At 45.2% G+C, this 22,231-nt stretch overlaps 2 protein-coding genes across 9 annotated transcripts in view; one reads left to right on the plus strand and one right to left on the minus strand.

Moving 5' to 3' along the window:
* The window catches only part of Slc22a23 (solute carrier family 22 member 23), a 169,227-nt gene that overhangs the window by 112,144 nt on the left and 34,852 nt on the right, over positions 1-22,231 (plus strand). For both annotated transcript variants that reach the window (XM_034510687.2, XM_034510688.2), the window contains exon 4: positions 10,530-10,698. In XM_034510687.2, the coding sequence (XP_034366578.1) occupies positions 10,530-10,698 (169 nt within the window). The remainder of the gene's footprint in view (positions 1-10,529; positions 10,699-22,231) is intronic.
* Psmg4 (proteasome assembly chaperone 4) overlaps positions 17,810-22,231 on the minus strand; it is a 51,807-nt gene continuing 47,385 nt past the window's right edge. For 3 of the 7 annotated variants that reach the window (XR_013112187.1, XR_013112186.1, XR_013112181.1), the window contains one exon: positions 17,810-21,512. The gene's annotated coding sequence lies outside the window, so the exon portion shown is untranslated. The remainder of the gene's footprint in view (positions 21,513-22,231) is intronic. The other 4 variants (XR_013112185.1, XR_013112184.1, XR_013112183.1 and 1 more) reach the window with 4 other exon arrangements.

The following is a 22,231-nucleotide window of genomic DNA, read 5'->3' on the forward strand; positions in this document are numbered from 1 at the left end:
AAAATCAATCCCCACAGTTGTCCTCTGGCCTCTCCACACATGCCGTGTCATACATGGACATGTGTGCATGCATGTGTACACGCACACATACACATAGAGTAAATGAGTAAATGTGGTTTAAAGTAACAACAACAACATTAAAAAGATGTTGGTAATAAGAAGTACACGCTGGGGAATCCCCTGTACCTTCTAGCAGCTGGGGAGCTAAGTGTGTTGATATGGGCACAGTTGGAAGGGACTGGGTGTTATTTCATTGGCTAGCACTCCTCTAGGATTTCTAGCTCAAAGTCCTGTGAGGCTTCCCTCGCCGGGATGCATTCATTCACCCATGGGCTCTTATTGAGTGTGAATTTGACCCATAGCAAAGCTAGCGCCAGAGGAGCTGAGGGTGAAGAATCTTTACTGAGAAAACTAAATGGCAACCTCCACACGGTGTTCTGGACCCTGCAGCCACCCAGACCTCTCTGGGCTCCTTTATCTAGCTTAGAAACCCACAGCAGACAGACCTGGCATATAAGAATCACATTTATATGAAATCGTTCTGATATTTAAAGTCATTTCTCTCCTTTACTTTCTCTGCTTTTATTAAATATTAGGTGTCTAAAAGTGTCGAATTCTTAAGCAAGCGCTGCCAAACCTCACCCATTGTTTTTAAACAGAGGATACTGCAAAGCCAAAACACTGTGAGCATTTGAATTCTTGTTCTTCCTTTGAGCTATTGTAATATTAGCCTTAAAAGACAGACAGAAGGCTGTGGAAACCATTTCCCCTCTAGAAAGGAAGTGGAACTTTAATGGCTCACCATACCTTCACGGTTGCCTTTAGTTATTATCAGCACATGGGTTCATGACATGGATTTTGATGACTTTAATGTGCCAGGGCAGCTTCCATGGAGTCAGTGACAAAGCTCACCCAAGATCAATTCTTGCAAAAATCCCAGAAGAGAGCAGAGTGCTGTAGCCTGTGCCTGTAATCCCAGCTCTTGGGAGGCTGTCCTGGTTAGGTTTATTGTCAGTTTGACACAAATTAAAGAACCTCAGTTTAAGAACTGCCTCCAACAGACTGGCCTATGGGGCATTTTGAGATGCTGGTTGATGTAGGAGATCCCAGGCCACTGTACCTAGAGCGGTGCATCCCTAGGCAAGTAGAGCTATCTGAAAAAGCTAGCTAAACAAGCCATTGGACCGTGCTCCTCATGGTCTTTGCTTTAGTTCTTGCTTCCTGGTTCCTGCCTTGGCTTTCCTGAGGATGGACTGCATCCTGCAAGGTAAATTAAATACTGCCTTCCCTGAGTTGCTTTAGAATCATAAGGCTGAGGCCAGCCTGGGCTCTAAAGCAAGACCCTGTCTCAAAATTTACCATCAAGAAAACAAAGCCCAGGTTGGAAGATGGCTCAGAAGTTTAGAGCCCTGGCTGTTCTTCTGGAGGTCCTAAATTCAATTCCCAGCAACTACATGGTGCCTCACAACCATCTATGATGTGATCTGATGCCCTCTTCTGGCATGCAGACAGAGCATATAAAATAAATTTAAAAAAAAAAGTTAAAAAGTAATTCTTTGGGCTGGAGAGATGGCTCAGCAGTTAAGAGCTGAATAATGGGATATGATTCCCTCTTCTAATGTGTGTGAATAGTGTACTCAGATAAAACAAAATAAATAAATAAATCTTTTTTAAAAACAAAAGCAAAAACAGAGAGAAATAAACTGCTGTGCGTTTACTGTGCCCAGCCCAGTTCTAGGCTCTAAAAAGCATCAGTGAGCAGTCAGGGAAGGTCACCTCGTCACCTCCTCAGAACTTAGATTCTGGCCCACATGTAGACAGCTCTTGCTCTCAGCAAAGGCATGGGCAGTATGAGGACACTTGCCTCAGGTCTTACCTTGTTTCTTCCTTGTGAGAGTTAAGGGAAGATTCTTAGTCACTCCAAGCCTCAGAGTTCTGCTATATAAAATAAGCACTAGAATTCATATCTCCACTAGGGAACTATGTGTTTTAAATGAAATGCTTGCCGACACCCCTGGCCTACCATGCTCAGAACACTGGTGATATGGTAGGTACCATATCAGTAAGGCATTGTCTCTACAACTCGGCATTCACCTGTCTACATCTGTATCTGGCAGACAGTAGAATGTGATTTGTAGAAAATACTTAAAAGATCCCCCACTTTCTCTTTTTTTCTCTGAGGGGGGAAAACCATTCTTTTCCAGTCCTTTGGGTACCAGTAGGTCTTAGCTAAGAGGAAAGATGCAGTTCTCCACTGGGAGGGAAGGCTTGGAGTTGTCATTATAATAACCGCTTTCTACCTTGGGATGCTATTTGGGTCTCTGTGCCCAGCAATTTCGGGCTCTCTTGCTATAATAAGGATCCCACAATCACATGGCTGAAGTTCTGGTCTCCAAGGTCTCAGGGCCTGTGTCCTTGCCCATGGCAGTAATCATTAAATGTTGCTATACTTTCAGGCACAGCCTGGAGAAAGCTGGACAGGAAGGAAAGAGCAGTGGAACACAGGGGGGCCAGAGGCAGCAGCTGCAGTTTTCCTGTTTGCTGAGGAAAGGTTCAGGGAGGGTTACAGACATAACGGAACAAGCCTCTAGGACAGTAGTTCTCAACCTGTGGGTCGCGACCCCCATAAGAGCTATATATCAGATATTTACATTATGATTCATTACAGTGGCAAAATATGGTTATAAGGAAGCAACAAAATAATTTTATGGCTGGGGGTCACCACAACATGAAGAACTATATGAAAGGGTCACAGAATTAGGGAGGTTGAGGACTACTGACCACTGTCCTAGGAGCACCTAGTGGGCCAGAAGATGGGCTCAGCGGCCCTAAGCCTGTACCAAGAGCTAGGATTCACGAAGTGGTGCCTGAGAGAGCAGGGTCTCCCTTTACTTCCTGTTTTAATTCCCCAGGCTGAAGTGAACTGCTAATCTATCTGAGGTCAGAGGAGCATGAGAGAGATGAGTCCTTTCATTGAAAGGCCTTAACCTGTATTGTTAGAACAGAACTACACAACCTAGCCTCAGAACCAAGTTGTCTTGGGCTTGGCAGGGTTGTGGGCTGTATGGACTGCAAGTGCTGCCTTCCATGTAAAACTGTTCCTGTGTCATTGCTCAACTCTCTAGGAACAGTCTCTCTCTCTCTCTCTCTCTCTTTCTCTCTTTCTCTCTCTTTCTCTTTCCCTCTCTCTCTCCTTCCCTCCCTCCTCCTCCTTCCCCCTCCCCCTCTCTCTCATTATTCCATACACACCACTACTCAAAGCTGCTCTCCCTGGATTCCTGTGTGAGAAAAGACAGCGGAAGAAAAGACACACCCAAGTGAGGGCTGCATGTCCAAATGGCAAGCCTTAGGGAGGGACCTGTGTGACAGGGAGGAGGGGCAGCTCAAGAGCCTCATCCCAACTATACCCTTACACCCTGGAGACAAAGGCTGACCCAGAAGACCGGCTTCCCAGGTAGCCTTTTCCTCCCTCATTTAGATTGTTCACCTCGGGCCCGTATTGCAGCAGCACAAAGCCAGATCTCTGTGCAGACACGGTTCCGACTGTCCCACGTGTGGTACAGCTACCATACGCCGTGTGATTATCATTTCCAATTTACTCAAGGAAACAGAAGCACAAAGGTAACTTTCCTAGAACGGAAGGGGCAGAGACTGCATTTAACACCCGACCTCCCACCCCTCCTCCCACCCACCCACACACCAGCCATAGTCTTCTTTACTTCAGCCAGTCTCCGCAAAGCACACTTTGTTCCAAGGACAGATTCTAAGAATTTGTAGTTCTTTGGCTTAAATAGTGTCAGCCAGTTAATATATTCCTTTATTGCCAGCCAAGCCAAATCCAGAAGAACCCTGTGAACTCGGAGAATTCCAGAACACTTTATCCCAAGAGCATGTACACTTCTCCCTACCTTCTGTCAGCATGCACAGCATTTTAAAAACAAAGTCAAGGCTGGGAGTGTGGCTCAACTCAGCAGCAGGGCACTTGCCCAGTGTGTGCCATGTGAGGACCAGCTTCCACACCCAGTACCTCCAAAAATAAGTATTTAGTAAAGAATAAAGGCTATGTTCTACTCCGCACATGCTATAGGGGGTGGGACTGGCTTTTCTACAATCAGTATCAAAGGTTATGTGCTGTTTGTTATTTGCTTGTTTTCAACTAAACTGCCATGATTGCTGACTCCAGGAGGAAGTTAACTCAGTAGTCTGTCTGCAGGGCTTCCTAGGATGTGCAAGGCGAATGTTAACCCCTTGCTAACTCTTATCTCTGACAAGGTTCGGAAGTCAGGTGAACGTTTTTTTTGTCAGCCCATACCAGCAGGAGCTCTGGTTCCTGCTGGGCTCCCGAGATACCACAGCATTAATGGTTTAACACAGAAAGGTCCTGAGCCAGAAGCTAATAGGGAATGGTACTTCAGGCAGTGGTTCCAGAGATCATTTTGGGTACTGCCATCTACCATAGAGGTGTCTTTCAAAAACGTGAAATATAGGGCATCTTTTTAAACTATGAGCTGAGAGGGTTGCTCAGCTGTATAGTGCTTGTTTGACATGCATAAATTCCTGGGTTCCATTCCCATGATAAGAAAGAAAGAAAGAAAGAAAGAAAGAAAGAAAGAAAGAAAGAAAGAAAGAAAGAAAGAAAGAAAGAAAGAAAGAAAGGGAAAGGAAAAGAAAAGAGAGAAAGAGAGAAAGAGAGAAAAGAAAAGAAAGAACATTATCTAAGCAAGAAATGTCTAAAGCCATGGTTCAGCATTAAAATCAGCAAAGCAGTAGGGCCTTAACAACTAACCAGGACAAATGCAAGTGGCCAAGGGTAAGTAAAGGGGGAGATACACTTTAGAGTCTACACTTAGTTCATGGACAGGCTAGAGGCATCTCTGGTAGGAGCTTCCTTTAGTCCTGGCTCCTGATGTATGGTGTCCTTTTAGCACCTTAACAAGACTTGCTCTGCAGTTAGCCAGCAGCTCTTATTATTAGACCACAGTATGTAGCAGCCATGAAAATGTCTCATCATGGTGGAGCTGGATGACGGCTGCACCCACCCTCAGACTCTGTGCAGTCAGCATGGTTGGTTCCTGCTAGCTCTGCCTGACACCATCACTTTAAGGGGCAGTGTTTGGAATATGATCCACATATTCCAACCTGTATATACAACCTTGTCACAGTACTGTGAAAGAAGCAGGGATTTCCAAGTGGGTGGGGCCTCGGGAGCTGTTTGTTCCCTTTTCAAGCTGGCCCTCAACTTCCCGGTGGGGCGGAGGTAGATAGGACAGAACCCCTTTCCTCTCTCCTCAACCTTCTTATTCCCAAAGTGAGCTTAGACTGCTTCCGAGGCAGGCTTCCTAGAGGTTCCGTATGCCCCTGGAGCAGCTGTACAGCCATCTCATAGCAACCTGCCTTGGACGCTTTCCCTCTTCCTCCCCTTTCACTCCTCCCCTCCCCCATCATCCCCAGAAGTGACAGCTCTGGCGACACAACTTACTTTTCTTCCAAGAAATTTGTGCTAGTTTGAAAAAAAAAAAAAAAAAAAAAAAAAAAAAAACATATTAGCAGATTTTCTTGAGTTGCAACCTCTGAACAAGGCCATAATTACTACAGAGCTGTTCCCATAGCCTAGACTCAAACTGTCCTGCCCACAGCCCCCATTATTTATTGACCAAACTCTCAGACCGTCCAGCCATTTCTCTGCCTATCAGCAAAGCATTGCTAGTGTATTGGATACTTTTCTCAATGCTCTGACAGAAGCTGTCTAAGGAAGGGCTCCTTGGGGCTCACAGTTGGGAGGGAAGCTGTGCTGACAAGAGTGACTCCCGCTATGGGGGCCTAGTGTGAGGCTGTTGATCACATGAACGCAGGGGTTCAAATGGCTCCTTCCTTCTTTCTCCTCACTCTGGGACCCCAGCTCATGAAGTGGTGTCAGCTATATTCAAGGTGTGTCTTCCCTCCTCAATTAAATCTCTCTGGAAGTGTTGAAACTCAGGTTTACAGTGAGGATTAGCCATCACTGCCAGGTTCTAAGGGTTGCTTGTAATTGGCTCCATTGCAGCTTGTGAAGAAAAGTAATTTTAATAATAAGATTTTTGGTGTGGTCTTAGATTTGCCTATTTGTATTCCCTGCTGTTTTGTGTTTTGGTTCCTGCAATGCTGGAAATCCTTGGGCCCCAGTCTAGGCAAGTGTTGAACCACTGAGCTCCACCCCCAACCCCTCAGTTCTGACCTTCCGTGAAATAAAAGACACAGAGAAACAAAAAGAAGCATTATTCCTCCCCTCTTGTCTTTTTTTTTTCCTTTTTTTAAAAAAAGATTTATTTAATTTATGTGCGCACACAGTAGCTGTCTTCAGACACACAAGAAGAGGGCATCAGATCCCATTACAGATGGTTGTGAGGCAACATGTGGTTGCTAGGAATTGAACTCAGAGCCTCTGGGGGAGCAGTCAATGCTCTTAACTGCTGAGCCATCTCTCCAACCCCTCCTCTTGTCTTCTAGAACAAACTTCAGGCCTACTCTGGAAAAAATAAAAATAAAAAAAAAACCATCACTGGATCAGGTGAACAGTAAATAAAACCAAATCTGTCTCACTATGGATCATGAGACCAGAGTGACTTGTGAGGGCTGGACTGTCATTTGCAGTAATGATGTGTATGGCTACTGCTTGGAAGTGCTGACAGATATTTTCTGTGCTCTTCCAAAAAGCCTGCTTTCTCACCTTCAAAAGGAACCCATGATCGATGGCAAGCCTGAAGTGCATGTGGCTCCTTGAGAATTGCTCTTTGTTTTCTTTACATTGTTTAATAGCTACCCTCCTAACACAGTTTCGGGCAGTTTGGAAAATGTTTCTGGTGAGTTATGGCACCAAAAGGTAGTTATCAGCAAATGATCACACCTGTGCCCTTCTGAAGGCTGTTGTGTCTTCTCATCTCCCCAGAAGAAAAAAAAAAAACCTAGAATAGCAGATGCCCACTGGCACACTGCATCTGCCTAAAGTCAGATCAAGTCTGCACTAGTATTCCAATCACAAGCAGGGAGGAGAGGTCAGAAGACAGTAGGCTGCTTCATCTTCCACACCATGAAAGAGGCCCACATGCTCACAATGAGAGGCAATAGAGAGTTAGGCTTGAGGGCCTTGTTCAAGTGTAGGCATGAAAGGCTTGGCCCATTCACTTGTGGTGCAGACACTGCAAGTCTGTGGACCCCACTTGGGACACCAGAAGTGAAACATACAGCCACTTACAGAAGAGGACCTCCAGAAGAAAAGGCATGAGTATTTAACAGTTGTCGTCACAGTGAGAGTCACACTAATAGATACAGTCGCTATAGCAACTCATTTGCAGCCAGGAGAGATTGTAGTCACCTGCCCATCAGTGGACTACTGTCCTCACCCATCTTCAAATGTTGATCCTGATCTGGGAAGTTTCCTCATTGTTTTTGAATGACTGCTCAGAACTGTAGGTTGGTGTGTGGGACTAGGCATCCCCCAGGAGAGCTGTGCTGAAAGAATGGAATGACAGTTACAAGCCCTTGCTTATGTGTGGATTACAGGTGGATTCCTGAAAGTTAGGTGGGAACCAAACCCTGGCAATACCGTGCTACTTTCTTCCTGTCGACCTTGGTGGCCTCTGTGTGTCATTCTCTCCTCTGTGGTTTTCACCTGTCCTCTTGAAAGAAGCCCTTCATTGCAACTAGTATGCATATCTGAGTTTCCAGCATCACTGTTTCTGAGGCTTTTGGCCATTATGATATTTAAAATAAGGATCATCTGAGCACAAGCCGTGTGGTACCACAGCATCCTTGGGACATGTGAAATGTCACTGGGTGACCACTGCAAGGGCTTATGCAGAGTGCACATGTAGGAGGAGGACTGAATCACTCTCGTGGAGTGAAGTTCATGTGAGTTACCCTGAAAACTGAGATGCTGGTGAATGTTAAGCAGTCAGGATACAGTGTGGATATGTCAGACAGGGGTGGTTCACCTCCATCGAGTGTGGTGGCATTGAGGTCAACCTGAAAGCTGAGGCATCACTTAATGACTAGCAAGCAGGTAACTTATATACCATAGATACATTGTGCAGAGAAATGATACACAACACACACACACACACACACACACACACACCTGTCTATGATAGCATGGCAGTCAATCTGAAAACTGGACATCACTGAGTGACTACCTAGCAGGTGACTTACACAGCATGAGTATGTTAGGCAGAGACCTGACTCACCCCAGTGGTTCCATCCTGCTTCTCAGAACTAGGTATACGTTAAAATGAACTGACCGTAGAACAAGGAGTATGCACAGAGGGTGAGACTACTTACTGTACAAGCCTAGCAACCTAATCCTAGACACACATGTAAAGGTAGAGGGAGGGAGAGGCCAGACTCCACAGAGTTGTCCTGACATCTGCAAGTATAGTGTGGCACGACACCTACACCACACTGTGCATGCACCCATGCACGATAATTATAAACCAATTCTCAAACTGAGTCATGACTCTTTTAGAGGTTGATTTACCCTTTCACAGGGGTTACCTAAGACCATCAGAAAACACAGATAATTACAATTCATAACAGTAGCAAAACTACAGTTCTGAAGTAGCAATGAAAATAATTTTATAGTGGGGGGGGTGTCACCACAACATGAGGAACTGTATTAAAGGGTCACAGCATTAGGAAGGTTGAGAACCACTGCTATAAGTAAATATTTTTTAAAACTTATGGGTTGTTCGTTTGTGGAATTTTCATTTAATAGTTTCAGATTGTGGTTGACGGTTAGAAACTGAAGTGTGGGAAATAAAATCACAGACAATGGGGCACTACTGTAGATGTAGATATTTTCAAATAACTGTGTCACTAAATTATAAAGAACATTAATGAAGAGAAAAGCAACAAGCAGTGCACAGTCTGTTGAACTAGCACACTCACTAGCACAAAGGCACCAGGCTCCTCCAACATCATCCCCCTGGCTTTTGTAAAGGGTCACAGCTGTGCTAAGTCGTCTTCACCTTGCATAGCAGGCCATCAATACCAAGCCTGCTCTGGTGGATGTGGATCCCTGGTTTCCATAACAAGTCTACTTATGCTTTTATGCTTAATGAGAGAAAGGAGAAATCGCAACTGTTAGTCCTACTCAGAAAGACTTTTCTTTATTATTTCGGAGAGCAGAAATTTCACACCCTACCGTGCTAAGAAATATCTCTCAAGCAAGCTTGTGATGTGACACAGAGAGGGGCAGCATCACAGCAAATAGCCCAGGAGGGCCCTGCAATCTTTTTTCCTAGTTAAATGTCAAAAATGTTCTTTATAAGGTCTATCCAGGAAGACCGGGTTTCTCCTCTGTTCACCAGCAGCTATGATAATGACTATTTGTGGCCAAGAAAGAGCAGAAATTGCTGACAGGATTATATTTCTTCTGCAACGAGCTGTTGTAGGTGCTGCTGGCACGATGCCCTGTGTTCCTTAGGACTGATGATATCCTTACTGTCAAGTGTGATTTATCCACTCTCCATTTCATCTGCCCGCTGCTAAATGCATTTGACCTCCTCCCCTGCCATGGTCTCTGGATAGCCAGCAGATAGGCTGTTGTAACCAAGCCATGGGGCCAAGCTTTGGAACAGTTTCTGGACATGAAGGCAGGAAGAGTATTTTTTTCCTAAGAGGCCTTTCTTCTTTTTCTCCTTTAATTCTTTTAAATGTCCCCTTCCCACACCACCTTGCAAAAAAAAATTATATTTTTTATAAATTTATTGTATAAATTTATACAATGTAGAAAAAGAACAGCAAATAAGTTTGCATGGTCTATAGGGGTGTGTGTGTGTGTGTGTGTGTGTGTGTGTGTAGAACTCAGCTACATTTTTCTAGTATGGAGGATCATTATTATAGAGATTCATGTATTATGGTCCATATTGATTGCCCCATGAGTACTACAGACAGTTCAAAAGTTTGGGACTTACCTTATTTATAAAAGGTCAAAATCAGAGAACAGGTTCTTGTAAACAGGAAGGACCATTAGTGGGTCTTAGTCAGCCGGATTCAGTATGGGATCGGGGCAGTGGCTTTGCTTCTGTGCCGTGTGGTCTGCCTGTTTTATTTTCACAGTGAGATGAACTTAGAGTCTTCGCTGAGTACTGGTGTAGGACAAGGAACAAAGGATGTCCATGGGGCAGGGAGTGAGTAGAGAGACCTTGTAGAGGCTGAGAAGGCCCCAGTGCACAACCGAGGTCAGAAGGAAAGGCGATGCCATGGCAGCAAAGGGACCTGCTAGACAGCAAGCTCTATGATGCCAAAGAGCAAAGGAAAGAGGATAATGAAAAGATGCAAATTCCATCTCCAGAAGCAGCAGATCTTAGCTCCTGACCTAAGCACTTCTAAATGCACCATCCTTCCCACCAGCTTATTCTGTGACCTTGAGCAATGACCTTCCTCTCTTCCTCATCAGGCCTCAGTTCCCCCATGTATCCAATGACATCCCAGGGCTCCTCAGGCATCAGGCAAGCAAGTAGCACTCAATCTGCTTTATTATTTCTGTTTTCTAGGAATAGAGCTATGCCCTCCAGGAAAACGGTTCATAATTACCATGGTGGCGAGCTTCGTGGCCATGGCGGGCCAGTTCCTCATGCCAGGGCTGGCTGCCCTGTGCCGGGACTGGCAGGTGTTGCAGGCCCTCATCATCTGTCCCTTCCTGCTCATGCTGCTCTACTGGTCGTGAGTATTCTTCATGATGTATATCACATGTGCCTGACTGCAGGCCTGCAGGCCCTGACCTCCACTGTGTTAACATGTTTTTCCTGACAAGGTCTCACCTCAAATAAGTCTTTCTCAATACATTACTCACAGATACACACATTCTCCATCTGACTCTGTCTCTCTCTGTCTCTTTCTGTCTAGCTCTGTCTCCCTGTCTCTGTCTATCTGTCTCTGTCTATCTGTCTGTCTCTCTGTCTCTGTCTTTCTTTCTCTCTCTCTCTCTCTCTCTCTCTCTCTCTCTCTCTCTCTCTCTGTGTGTGTGTGTGTGTACTGTTTACATTGTTCATAATGTGGATTGAGGTCCTCTGTGCCGTACCCCAACCTCAATGGCTATCCATGACATCACACTAACCTGCTTCTTACCTTGAGATGAATACCTATAAATGGACGTGCAGATTGGTGTGAAGGTCTTGTGTTAGGATGGGACATGTGGAAGAAGGTGCTGAAGGAGTGATTATAAAAAGTTCCCTATCTTCTCTAGGTGAGGGGTGAACCAATTTCAGTCCGTTGCTCACATCTGGCTCATCCTCTGGGTTTGCAAATAAAAATTTATTGGAAGACAGCCATTCTCATATGTTCACAAATGCATTGCCTATACTTACTGTGTCAGCAATGGCATAGCCCACACAGCTGAAAATGCTTATCAGAGCCTTTAAAAAAACAAGCAAACAAACAAAACAAAGTATCTGCCCTGCTCCCTGCACCACCTTGAATTGAGCTGCTTGACCTTGCCTTCCAACTGTGATGGACTGAAACCCTCTGATGGGCCAAAGTAAACTCTTCTTCCCTTGAGCTGTTTCTGTCAAGTTCTTGGTCAGTGACTCAAAAATAACAAATACATTCAAGAGCTTCATTCTAACGCATGGGCAGGTACTCAAACACAGATCCCTAGACAGTTTTCAGGTTGGAAACCTCATGCTGCCTCTGTGACTACTCCGTTGGAAGCCTCTCGTTCCAGTGCAGCTCAGCACTGTACTTTTGAAGTGATTCATTTGACTCAGTAACCATGTACATTTAGAAAGACCCCTGTCTGCCTGTCTATCTATCTACCATGCCCCATGTTTAGTTCTGACTAGGCCAGTCCCAGCAACTTGTCCCACACCTCTCTAATTCCCTGCTTTGTCAGCTCTATGAAAAGTGGGTCACAATCATTCTACCTCAGGGGTTTGTTTGTTTGTTTGTTTTTTAAGACTGAAATGATGCATCCAAAAGATACATGAAAGAACAATCTAGAGGGCGACTTGGATAGAGCCTAGAGCCCTTCCACTGAACAGACATTTAACATTTGTGGATGTTTGTTTGTTTGTTTTGTTTGTTTTTCGAGACAGGGTTTCTCTGTATAGCCCTGGCTGTCCTGGAGCTAACTCTGTAGACCAGGCTGGCCTTGAATTCAGAAATCCTCCTGCCTCTGCCTCTCTCTCTGCCTCTCTCTCTGCCTCTCTGCCCCTCTGCCCCTCTGCCTCTCTGCCTCAAGTGCTGGGATTAAAGGCATGAGCCACCACTGCCCGGCCAGACATGTAACATTTGGCAGGTTGTTTAATCTCTGGACCTCAAGTCCATCAGCCCTCAAGTCATAATAGTAAATAATTGGGTTGGGAGAATTAATACAGACACCTTATATGATGCCTGTTACCTAGCATCACGTATGTTAATGGTTATGATCAGCATAATTATGTTTTATATTTATGTTGATAATATTTGAGATATTTGGCATGTGTCGGGTCTTAAGTTGCCATAAGTATTAACAGCTACTGCTTTGGTTGTGTTTCCCCTAATAGAAACCTGTGTGTAGAAGCAGCAATAATTGTCAGGAGACATGTATTCCTCCTTTTCCTACCAGCCTTTAAAGGCTGCGCAAAAGTCAGTGGCTTTGAAGACTGTGTGGGTGCCTGCCCTTTGTCGTCTCCTCTCTCAGTATCACTGTCCTGCCATCTCCTCCTGTTGGCTCCATTCTTTGATAAGCTTCAATGACAGCTGGAGGAAGAGGTGAATGGTGCATCAGGCAGCACAACCAGCTGTTGGTGGCAAAGTACAGAGAGTGACACATTTTCTTTAATGAGAAGGTATTTACTGCCTACACTCAGGGTGCCCCACAGCATGTTTGATGGCTGCTAGCTCTCTAAGGAGCAGACTCCCAAGCCCAGAAGCTAAGCAAACCAGTTGCCCAATGCAGATCCTCAAGCCACAAGTCGAGGTACAGTGCTATGAAGATAAAGGCATGGAAGGGCTCTTCTGGTCAAGTTGGTAGACAGGAAGTGAGCATAGATAAACCTCCAAGGACTCACCCTGAAAAGCCCGCCTACCTCCTCCCAAATTTCCAGGACCTTCTAAAATAGTGCCACCAATTGGGGATAGAGTGTTTAAAACATGAGCCGTGGGGACACTTTAGATTCAAACTGTAACCTCGTGGTTTGGATGTGGATTTTTTTTTTCCACACCCATTCTTATGCCAGAGGCTTGGTTTTTTGGCTTTGTAGTGGTATTGGGAGGCAGTGGGACCTTTCAGAGGTTGGGGTCTCATAGTTTGGTGACTAGGGGTATGCCCATAGAAGGGATTGACACTGTTGTCACGGAGTAAGTGACCTACCCCTAAATCTCTCTGGCATCTCTCTCATTACATGATCTCTGTCACACACATTCTATCTTTGTGCTTCCAGCCACCTGAGGTCCTCACCAGATTTCTAACCAAGCCTGGTCTTGGACTTTCAGTCTTACAAACTATGGGTTTTGTATGCTGCCCTGGCATAGACATTTTGTTTTAGCAACAGAGAAAGGACTAAATACAGGCTTAGTATACAATTAGAACTAAGCTCCTTGAATAAAGCCAAGAATCAAAGACTAGAAAATCTTTGCTCACCACAGGGTCTCCACCCACAGCTAGCTGACTCCCTGAACTGTAGACAGAAAAAGATTCTCTCAGAAAAAAAAATCAAAGCTTTGAAGTCTGTACTGTGCTTGTGCATGTGCATGCATGCACAAATTTTAGCCACTTCTCAAGGCTGAGATGTGGACCTTCTAAAGTTAACACAGCCTCCCAAGGAGGCACACAGGCTCACATGGAAGAAAATTCTTGACAAGGATGAGCTCACAGACAAAATTCATCCATTCCTGGGGGAAGGTGTTACGAAGGCCAAAAACTGGAGACTTGGGAGTTTGCATCTCAGAAACCACAGAACACAGAATAATCTGAAAGGACAATTAGCTATTATTTGAGTGCCTGCCCTAGGCTGGTACTATTATTCTAGATATGGCACCTGCACACAAACAAGTTGTTATTCTCTGGAAATACAGAAGGCAGGCACAGGTGAAAGGTGGCCCATAGATCACAGCCTCCCAAACAAGCCAAGAAGAGGTTTGTCTTATGATTACTATTCCTGTGATGAAACACCATGACCAACTTGGAGAGGAAAGTGTTTACTTCTCTCACAGTTCCATGGAACAGTTCATCATTAAAAGCAGTGATAGCAAAACATTAAAAAGATAGCAAGAACTCAAACAGGGAAGTAACCTGGAGGCAGGAACTGATGAAGGGGCCGTGGAGGGGTGCTGATTACTGGCTTGCTCTTCATGGCTTGCTCAACCTGCTTTCTTATAAAAACCAGGACTATCAGCCCCGGGATGGTACCACCCACAATGGGCTATATCTCCCCCATCAATTACTAATTAAGAGAATGTCCTACAGGCTTGCTCACAACCTGATCTCATTTACGCAGGCATTTTCTCAACTGGGCCTCCTTCCTCTCAGATGACTTTAAGCTGTATCAAGTTGACATAAAACTGTCCAGTACAATTGACCCTTTGTCGACTTGTCACACCAACATCACTGTGAAGCCACAATCTTTCCTTTCTTGTCCATCCCCAAGATCACACATTAATAAAACATTGCAATATAAAACATTTTACAAACTTAAAAATCCCCCACAGTCTTACAAATTCAAACACTTAAAAAAGTTAATTCTCTTCACAGAAAAAAAAAATCTAGTCTCTCAATTGTGAGAGATCAAAATCAAAAATAAGTTTAATAGTTTCTTATTTCAAGAGGGAAGACTCAAGGCACAGCACAATGAAAGCAAAGGCAAACTGAATTCCAACTGTGTAATTAACTCAATGTCCCGTGTCTGGGATTCACTCACGATCTTCTGGGTACTTTACTTCCAAGGGGCTTGGATCACTTCTCTGGCTCTGCCCTCTGCAACACAAACAGCTTGTCTTCTAGGTTTGGGCAGTCTCCACTCCACTGCTGCTGCTATTCTTGGTTCTGGCATGTCCAAGATGCCTGGGTCTCCTCCTGGGCTCTCTTCATGTTACCAAGCCTCAACTCCTCCTGACCCCTTCAATCCTGGGGCTTCAGCTGCTGCTGAGGCTTCACCCTCCCCAATGGCCTATCCCAGCCTCTCACAGTTCCTATCCTCAGCTGCTTTTCATGAACCTTCAGTCTTTAAAACCAGTGCCATCTGGATAGCTCTTAAATGACCAAGTTCAGCTGCCAACATAAGGTACAACCTCGGCCCTCTCTGGAACACAGCTTCTGTGTGCCAGCCCTGAGGAAATGCTTCCCAAAGACTTCACCTCAGTGATACTGGTCTCTTCTTCATCTTCAGCCCCAGCTGACCAACATCCATTGTCTCAGCAAAGCAAAGGTTTTATTTAGTGGTTCTGGTCTCTTGTTCATCATAACCAATTCTTCAGCTCCAGCTGACCAGACACCAAAGATTCTTCATACAAGTTGCCCAATAGAATCTTTGCTTTCCTCCGAAATGTCCCAAGCCAGGCCTCCATCGTCTGCACTGTTCTCAACATTCTTATCTCCCAAGCTCCTACAGAACAGCTCACCAAACTTTAAACACTCAATGGCTTTTCTGGCCCAAAGCTCCAAAGTGCTTCCCCAGGCCTCCCAACAACATTGTGAGGTCTGTCATAGCAATACTCTACTGTCCCGGTAGCAGTGTCTTTCCTAGTTAGGGTTTCTATTGCGGTGGTGAAACACCACAACCAAAGCAAGTTGGGGGAGAACTTTTGGCTTACATTTACATATCACAGTTTGTCACTGAAGGAAGTCAGGACAGGAAGTCAAACACAGCAGGAACATAGAGGCAGGAGCTGATGCAGAGGCTACAGAGGAGTGGTGCTTACTAACAGGCTTGCCTCCAGCCCAATCATGTGGAGATATTTTCCTAACTGAGGCTCCCTCATCTCAGATGACCTTAGCTTGTGTCTAATTGACACAAAACTACTGAGCACACCTACATTCTGAGCAGATCTGTCCTTTTGCCCTATTGGGTAGAGGGAGCCCAAAGTCCCCTTTTGCCATTGGAGTCTGGGACTGATGGGGTGAGGTCAACTGCTGCCGAGGTCCCAGTGCTGAAGGCAATGGACGAAGACAGTGTTCTCAAATGTTACGTTTACAGTTATCTAGGTAAGGTGAGAGATCTGCAGGTGTTCATGAGAAAAGTAGTTTATTGCTCACAGTTCTGAAGAGGAGGGGGATCACACATCATCCCATGAGACCATATGAGGAAGTACCAGAAAGCAGAGGGGTGGGGGTGGGGACAGACAAGGTGTGCAGGAGCCTTTATTGTAGTTTCTTCAGGAAAGACTAGATGAAGCATAGTAGGAAGGTTCGGGAATCAGCTGGGGGGGGGGGGGGCATGGAGGTGTCCTCAGTTGTTTGCTACTCAGCCCTGGGGTTATCACAGCAGGTGGGTAGTTGCTTGGTATAAGAGTCTGACCGAGGTCTGGGAGGTTGTTAAGGTATGGCCTCTAGACTGGTTAATTTGTGTGTAAAACATAAATTATTTAGAATAAGCTAACCCTTGGCCAAGCTGGGCAGGGTGCTCCAGGATGAGCAAGACCTCCACACATTCAGACACTGGCAAGTTAAAAGCATGTTTAACACACAGCCAGCCCTTCTATACAAGAGCAAGACAAGGCCACCAGCACAAGACTTTGTCAGCAGTGTGACTGGGTAGGGATTTGGCAAAGACTTTCCTGAGTGCAGATGCCCTTTCGTGATTGGAAGATCTGTGACACGGGGATTGAGGGGTATTTCTGCCCCACCTCCACCCCTAGTGAATCTGAGAACCAAAGCCAAAGTGAGCTGCCTGGGGATGCTTACAGTTCATGTCACCTTTGGGTGAGGCAGAACCAGCTGACATTTCTCTGTGGGCTGGAGATGAAGGAAAGGCTGCAGAAGTCAGGGGATGGGAGTGCAGAGAGAACAAGGGTGAGCTTGCTTATGTGTGGGCACCCCAGGGTGCTGCACAGAGGCACTTAAGCACTGTGTCATGAAGCAGGTACAGAGGAGACTGCACCTGTGAGTGGGTGCAGTCAACGGGGAGAAGGCATCCACAGCCTTCATGTACCCCGTCTTGGTGCCAAGTGGAAATTCTTAGTCATTTGCTTAGCCCCTAGGAAAGGGCAGCTCCGGTTAGCACTAAGCCAGAAGAAAGTCGTATTGACCCATGCTTTTCCTAAGAAAACTCTTCCAGCCTCACTGTACACAAATGAACGAGCAGAATAGAAGTCAAGACCTAGAACACCAGAAGGCAGAAGAATAAGAGGAATTCTGCCAGGTGTAGCAGGAAGATAGGTGGGAGGTAAGAGAAGGGTGAAAGGAACCTTAAGAAAGAGCTGACGTCTGGAGAGATGGCTCAGTGGTTAAGTGCACTGACAGCTCTTCCAGAGGTCCTGAGTTCAATTCCCAGCAACAACATGGCGTTGGCTCACAAACATCTATGGGATCTGATGCCCTCTTCTGGTGTGTCTGAAGACGGCTACAGTGTACTCATATACATAAAATAAACCTTTAAAAGAAAAGGAAAGAGCTACAAGGGTAGGATAGGAGCTGGCCCCAGCTGCCCCAGCCCACTGGCAGTGTAGCTAGTAACAACTCCTCTGTAACAACCCCATGTTACTGCACAATCTTGCTCTGTATTCTCATTGCTCTATTGTTGAGGCCCACACTCTGCCTCAACACTTTTCCTCAACACTTTTGGGGCTAAGTGCTCTGGTCAAGAGAGAGTGTAGGGCTGCAGGGGCAGGAGACGTGAAGAATGGAGACAAGACAGGGTGTGATTCAGTCTCTCTTCTATTTTCTCATGTCTCTCTTATTGAAGGGAATTCTGAGGTATTTATATACACAAGTAGGAGAACACAGGTGAAAACATTTTACCACGTGCACCATACAGCTGAGGTCACTAAACAGCAAAACAAGCTATGTGGGATAAACAATATATTTATCAGAGTGTGCTTCAGCTGTTATAGGCTTTTGACAACCAAGTCTTTCATCAGGGTATATGGTTCCAGATGGCTGCAAAGTTGATCTAGCCGCTTTCTACTAAAGTCAGCTCCCAACAGGTCCCCCTTTTTAAATTTTTTTCAAAAGGGAAGGCTGGGAAAACTTACGGAAACCGTGCCTGTCCTAGGTTGGAACAAAGGACCCCAGCCTCACTTAAGATGGTGAGGCCTCTCTTATTTTAGGGGCAAGGGTCTCGATATGCTCTCTTACCCGTCATTGGCTATCCGGCTTAGCGCGTAAGTTAGGGGTTAATCCTCGTCTGTCTTGATGACAGAGGTTTAAGAGTCCCCTGCTTCTAGCCTGTAATATTGGACCTGTATGGGTTTCATTTGAATAGCATCTATCTGTTGTCATATAAAAGCCATCAGTTAGTTGAACCACATCAACCCAAGAGACAAGAGACTTAATGCCTAAATAGTTGGTATAAAAGCAACACTCTTTAAGGCAACACACAACTTCCCCTGTTGGAGAAGTGAAAGGTCTAAGCCTTGTACCCACAAATTTATACCAATGAAATCCTTGAATTTTGCATCAGCTTAGTAACAATTATACAGATAAAGACAGCCTAATATTAACCACCTTAGTCCCCAAGTCCAGGGAATTGGGGCGCCAACTCTTCATTAACTTCTTCAAGCTGAACATGGGTGTTGACTTTTAGAAGAGGAATGAGGGGAAGGGTAAATTGATAAGCATCTGAAGTCTGTCTTAACTGCATCCAGCTGGAAGTCCAGGGCATCAGTGAACATGCAGGTGATAAGAAGATTCATTCACCAAGGCTGTGTATTCTGTAATATACAAATCTCAAAACAAATTTTAGTATCAAGATAATTATTTTGATTCTCTGAAATCTAGTGTTCTGGAGGCCTACCTCTGTCATGTCTGATCCATATAATTCTGGAAGACATAACTACTACCTTAGTGACCTCATCAGAAAACTCATAGAAAAACCTTTTTTTCCAAATTAGCCTTTCCTTAAGCCAGTAACCAGAAAAACCTTTACATTGAGTTTTTATCCAGAAAAATATAACTATATAACTCAGAATCACACCCATTTTGAAAGTTAAATCAATTAACATTATCATTCTGCTTAGCTCTCTGTCTAGAGCAGCCTTCTATTTATTCCTCACGTCTTTAAACCCTTTTTCATCTGTTTTTACTCACTTATTTCTTGCCCCATTTTCGTTACTATACCCTTTATTTATTTATCTGTTTGGCTCTCTTGACTCAGAGCAGCCTGTAATTTACTCCTTGCATCTTTAAAACTTTTTTCATCTGTTTCTATTTACTTATTTCTTGCCCCGTTTTTGTTACTATGCAATCACCTTTGTTTCACTTCCGAATTCAGCCAGCTCCGTCAGTCGACTGGTTCTCCAGCGCAGGGTGTCTTCCACTGTATCCCGCTTACTGGAGTTCAAACGTTGAGGCTCTGTCAGTTGACTGGTTCTCCAGCGCAGGGTGTCCTCCACTGTATCCCGCTTACTGGAGTCCCTGTTCGGGCGCCACTAATGTTGAGGCCCACATTCTGCCTCAACACTTTGGTGCTAAGTGCTCTGGTCAAGAGAGAGAATGGGGCTCTTGGGGCAAGAGACGTGAAGAATGGAGACAAGACAGGGTGTGATTCAGTCTCTTCTATTTTCTCAAGTCTCCCTTTTTGAAGGGAATTCTGAGGTATTTATATACACAAGTAGGAGAACACAGGTGAAAACATTTTACCACGTGCACCATACAGCTGAGGTCACTAAACAGCAAAACAAGCTATGTGGGATAAACAATATATTTATCAGAGTGTGCTTCAGCTGTTATAGGCTTTTGACAACCAAGTCTTTCATCAGGGTATATGGTTCCAGATGGCTGCAAAGTTGATCTAGCCACTTTCTACTAAAGTCAGCTCCCAACACTCTATCAAGGTCTGTGTACATGAAGATGTCTCTGGAGACTACAAGTGTGGAAGACTAGGAAGGTAGTATGAGGGGCAGGGAGTAGGAGTTTTCCTGGTTGAGACTTACCGCTGAGGAGTGGCAGTAAGGAAAATGGAAGGCTGGGGTTTTTCTGGAGGAGCCACAGGAAGCAGGGACGGTGCATGGCATCCCTGTGGTTGGGTGCATGCCGTCATCTCAGTCACAGTGAAAAATGACAGGTTCAGAAGACATGGTAGGTTTGGCAATGCAGACACACATCTGCTGTGTACCCTCCTGTGCTGGTGAACATCTGCGTGCCAACTCAATGAGAACCCGTGAAAGATATGTGCGTGCTCTCTGTTCTTCAAACCGTGTTTCCTAGGTATCAGGGCTGTCACCACAAACAAGGCAGACACAGCCCTGCCCTAAACCAGAGAGGCAAGGAAAGAAAACCACACCTAATATTTATATCTCAAAGCACTCTGGAGTATGTGGATTTCAGTGTGCCTTAACATTTTAGGGACACGCTTTCTCCAGGATCATCTGCAAGCTTCCTTCTGAGGGAAGCAGCAGTGTTCAACAGAGTCATTCAGTTTTGCCTGGGGAGTAAAAAACAGAAAATCAAAAAAGCTTCCCCAGGAACCTAGGGAGAGGATTCAGTGGATGAAACTTGTGCCACTAAAGTGTAAGGACTTAGAGTTTGGCTCTCTAGCACCCATGTAAATGCTGGTGTGGTGGCTTACCTGTAATCCCAGCATGGGAAGGTGAGGGAGGTGTTAGGAACAGAGAGGTTCCCCCAAAGCAAGCTGGCTAGATAGACTAAATGAATCAGGAAGCTCTGGCTTCAAGCAAGAGAATATATAAATGGAAAGCAACCACAAAGGACCTCTGAAGTCAACCTTAGACCTCTATGTGCATGTACACCTGTACATATACCCATACAGATTCATACATGCACACATCATGAACACACATGAAGTGTTCCAGGGCTGCAGGTGAGTCCTGAGGTCAGAGGAACAGTCCTGTGCCAAGAAAAAGAGGAGGCCTCTTGCACGTGACATATGGACCTGGTGCCCTTTAGTACTAAGGAGGTACTACAGTGCTCTCGGTTGGCTGAGACCAACCCCATTCACAAAACAAGATTTGAAGTTCTATATTGAGAAACAGATGTTGTCCCTGAAGGGTAAGTGAGTGCCAACAGCCAGTTCACTTCCACTGCTGACATAGGCGTCACCTTGTTCGGCTCAGATATCCAGCATCAGCGGTATTTCCAAAAGTGCTTGCAGGAAGAGACAAGAGCTTGAGCTGGGATCTAACCACCTTACCTGCACTGCGGAGCTATAAACACAAGTGACTCATTCTGGAAACTCCCGTCCTGGCTGTTGCCTGGACTGGGTTACCCGCCTTACTTACCTGATAAGCAACAGTGTCTTGCTCTCAGAGAAGTTTCTGTTCCTGGCCGGTTTCTATACCCCTGCAGGGGATCGATAGGGGTGGCTTTCTTATCTCTGCCAAGACTCTTCATCAGTACCTGTTGGAAACTATCCCTCAGCGTGGGTTCACACACCATGAGTGCCCTGTGTAAAGATATGTACCAGATGTGTGAAGATGGTGAATTATTAACTGCACCTTGTTGGGCTGGAATTTCACCCTGACAAGAGCTTTGCAACCATCACAAGCATTAGAAGCACCCAGGCTGAGCTTTGAGAGAGGAAGCCAGATGGGAAATAACAGGAAAGGAAGGAAAGCTTAACATCAGAGAATAAGTGATTAGGCCAGTTCCCCAGGTGACACAGGAGTCTTGTGACAGTGGAAAGGAGGAGGAGGCCACCTGCTGTGCTCAGCAGATGCAGAAGGAACTAGCACCAAGGGAGGTGGTGAGGAGTGAGCCTTAGGAATAAGTGCCCATGCTTAAATGTTTCCAGAGAAATACTATAAAAACATATAAATGGCCTCAAGCTAGATAGGTCCAGTTAAAAAGTGCTAACAATTTCATTATATATAAGACAGTAAATGGTCTTAATTTGTATATGTCACTGAAAACATTTTAAGCAGGATCATATTGATTTTTGTAATTTCTTGAATGTATGTTTTTGTGGGACAGGTTGTTTGTTTGTTTTTGAAATAGAGTCTGCTGTATTGGCCGTGCTGGCCTCAGACGCCTGAGCCCGAGCAGTCCTCCTAAGCAGCTGAGGACGTGGGTGTGCATCACTACACAGTTGGGCTGCTCTCTGGACGCCAGACTAAGGACTCACATCCCTGAGTGACATTGATCTTCCCAAGGACCCCTGAGGTT

Source organism: Arvicanthis niloticus, chromosome 8 (assembly GCF_011762505.2).
Source record: "Arvicanthis niloticus isolate mArvNil1 chromosome 8, mArvNil1.pat.X, whole genome shotgun sequence".
NCBI classification, from domain to species: domain Eukaryota; kingdom Metazoa; phylum Chordata; class Mammalia; order Rodentia; family Muridae; genus Arvicanthis; species Arvicanthis niloticus.